At 24.4% G+C, this 3,289-nt stretch overlaps 1 protein-coding gene across 1 annotated transcript; it reads right to left on the bottom strand.

Annotated features, from left to right (window-relative positions):
* Positions 1-1,484: 1,484 nt before the first annotated feature.
* LOC111031870 lies at positions 1,485-3,081 on the bottom strand. The gene is made up of 2 exons (XM_022311982.1): positions 2,962-3,081; positions 1,485-1,751 (listed from the first exon to the last, which is right to left on the bottom strand). The coding sequence occupies exons 1-2, from the start codon at positions 3,079-3,081 to the stop codon at positions 1,485-1,487; spliced, it is 387 nt and encodes a 128-aa protein (XP_022167674.1).
* Positions 3,082-3,289: the final 208 nt, after the last annotated feature.

Raw genomic sequence — 3,289 nt, 5'->3', positions numbered from 1 at the left:
ACGAATACAATTTTTGAACCCCTGGCAAATCTTGGAATAATTTTAAGCTTAAAATTTTTTTTAAATCTTCTAGATTAATGATAACTGAGTAAGTATTATAAGAAAAATCACAAATTTCAAGAAAATATTGAAACATTACTAATTTATAGTACTATAAAATTCATATTACAACATACAATTATTGAAACTCTGTCATTTCCTATTATTTATGATGTTGTTTATGTTGCTTTATTAGGTTACATCTAAATGTAATAAATAATAATCAACTAATCAATCGATTACTTAAATGTGTACCATTATAATAATACCCACATAAAAATCACGTTTTAAATAAAAAATCTACCATCGAATTCCCGTATAGATTTATAAAAATTAAGGATACTTTTTTAAATAAAATATAATATCTAAGACTTTAAAAAAATCTTCATAAATCATCTTTATTCATTTAACTTTTAATGTTATTTATCGTTATTAAAATTGTTTAAACGGGGAAAGAACTACTAAAGTATTAACAAAGTGCTTTTTTGACGTTGGTGAATAAATTAAAATTTTTTAAATTTAAATATCAAAATACCCAATTAGATTGAAAAAATAATATAACGATAAAATAAAGTCATTATACACTATACATAAAATAAACATGTTAGGTACCTATTTTATTATTTTCTTTTGGATTTTGTTTCCGTCGAAACTCTACTCTAAAAAATAAAATCTTTTAGGACAGTAAAAAAGTGATCAATAAAATATTAATGCAGATCAATAAATTTCATTATATAACCTTTCATTTTAATTGTATAGAAAACAGTATATCAAAAATATAATAGTACCTACCTAATAATAAGTGAATCATACATTTTGTTGGCGGTCAGTTTTCATCAAAAAGTAATATGTATAGTTCAAAAGTTAAGCATAATTGATCTGAGCAATATATAGAAAATATATAAATAATAAGAAGTGTACATAAATATATAATATATCTGGCTATAGAATCAAAACGCATATAACTATACTATGTACTTTATTTAATGTCAGTCACATAACTATATTTATTTATATTTAACATTCAGAAGTTTTATTTTATATATTTTACACATTATAGGTATACTCATATTCAAACAAATGTAGTTTATAACATTTATTAAGGAAATGATTTGCAATCGATAACACTATTATTTAGATCCAATTATAGGACACTAAGTATCTATAACCAATATTATATTCCATAAACCGAATCGAAAATGCACTAATTTTTTTAGATTATACATTGGCACAACTATTCTAATATTCTTATATTAGCAACAATATTAATTATTTATCTTATTCGTGCGTAAACAGTTCATTTTAGGTTCTAACCATAATTAAGAAGGAGATTAAAATTGATTAAAACAATTTACAGATATGATATATATCGTCTAACTAATGTTACAGGTGGTAGTTCTACATAAAAATTAATGATTCTTATTTAATAAATAGGTACACCATATTTATTTTTCATGCATTTTTCTAATGACGTTGTTACAACATGTGCATATGACCTTGACATGGTGACGTTTCAGATGTTTCATATATACCATAAAACATAACGGAAAACATGTGCCAAACTCGCCCAAATTGTCTGCTGAAATATTTCTGCTCGACTTTACTATTGGTCTTCCTTTATAGCCACAATTTAAGCATAGGCAATTGGTTCCTTCCACCGAGTCTATATAATTCCAAATCGATTTGAACATTGTTGGATCTGCGTTGGATATCTAATTTACATAAAACAACTATGCGTTGTGATTTATTACAGTACTTATTGGCTATTACAGTATTACTGTGTCTAAAATATGGACTTTGAACTTATTCAAGTCTCAAAATAAAGACCTGAAGATAATACTGTCAACAGTTTTGAAGGGAATAATGTAATATGAAGTGTAGGCATACAGAACATTTTAGGGAAATTGTTTATTTTGTAGATTTGAGATTTCGAAATTTTAAAGATTAAACTGTTGAACATCCAGCTGATCTCACAATTTATTTTTTCCTAAAAAAAAACTTAACTACACATAATATTACATTATTATAAGTTTACTATAAACATGGTGTATATATAATTACTACAATAATTTTGTATTGTATAGGGCCAACTAAAAACTTAGCAACAACTCGTTTTGTATTGGTACATAATATGCATAATATAACCATTACACGGATATTTAAGTTCTTAAAACCATATAAAACCTCATAAATTAATGTCTAATTAACAAAATTATTGAAGATAACCTAGTAATTTTAATATAATTAAAAAAATGAATATTTCAGTATTTTTTTATACTTATGTAATATATGTATGTCTGTGTGTGTTTATGAAACATCATCGAAAATTGAATAAACTCATAAAGGTAACTATTTTAGGAAATGTTTTCCAAAATTGTTTAGAGTTTATAATGCAATTGGTATAGGGTTTATTGATTTAATTTTCACGCTTGACTATGATGAATAAGTTGAGAAAATTACAAAAATAGTGTACAAGTACCGTTGGAGTATAAAAAAATAAAATAGAAACGTTTGGTAAGTCTTCGTCTTATGAATGTATATTTTATCTTTTAATAACAAAAATATTGCCGCAATCATTATTTTTTCTATTTTCAATTTAAAAAATATATTAGTGTTTACTTTAATATTATAGGCATTATTGATTAATATTTATTTTGGTTCGACTCTTACACAGCTGTAGTAAAATTACATATAAACAAATATGCGCTTTGATTTGAAACAAAAAATCATTGAAATGTTCATAATATACTATATACACAAAAAATTGTTACATTTTATTTGTTACTATATTGTAAATATGTATGCACATTCATATCCTATAACTTATTTTCTTTGTTTATAACAATAACGAAAATGTTAAAGTATGCTATAAAATGGGACGTGTGATATTGTACCAATATTGTTTTATTTCAAAATATTTACCTTGATATTTCTGTGTTGAGAACGAATGTGTTCAATAAATGTACCATACTCAATCAAGTCATTGGAAGTACTAGTAATTAATTTGGAGCAAAACAGACACTCGGCATCAACTTCATACATTGCAATATAATACAGATGCAAAATATTTTTACTTGGTGTAATAATTTAAGTTCACTTAAATTAAATCAGAATTGAATGATTAATTACTATGGTAACTAAATCAATAAAATTACCTGTCAAACAACTCACACCTACTACACTAGTCACATATAATCTGCAATGTTTATACGCATATACCAAATACCTCTTAAAAATTGCAAAATTATAT

Source organism: Myzus persicae, unplaced genomic scaffold (assembly GCF_001856785.1).
Source record: "Myzus persicae strain clone G006 unplaced genomic scaffold, MPER_G0061.0, whole genome shotgun sequence".
NCBI classification, from domain to species: domain Eukaryota; kingdom Metazoa; phylum Arthropoda; class Insecta; order Hemiptera; family Aphididae; genus Myzus; species Myzus persicae.
This window is presented reverse-complemented; position numbering and strand designations above follow the sequence as displayed.

What these genes read in the sequence shown, in the direction of transcription:
- LOC111031870 (XM_022311982.1), bottom strand. Translation starts at nt 3,081, where the DNA reads ATGTATGAAGTTGATGCCGAGTGTCTGTTTTGCTCCAAATTAATTACT. An exon ending in CTCAACACAGAAATATCAAG is followed by an intron (nt 1,752 to 2,961) that starts GTAAATATTTTG and finishes TATGTAAATTAG; the next exon opens with ATATCCAACGCAGATCCAAC.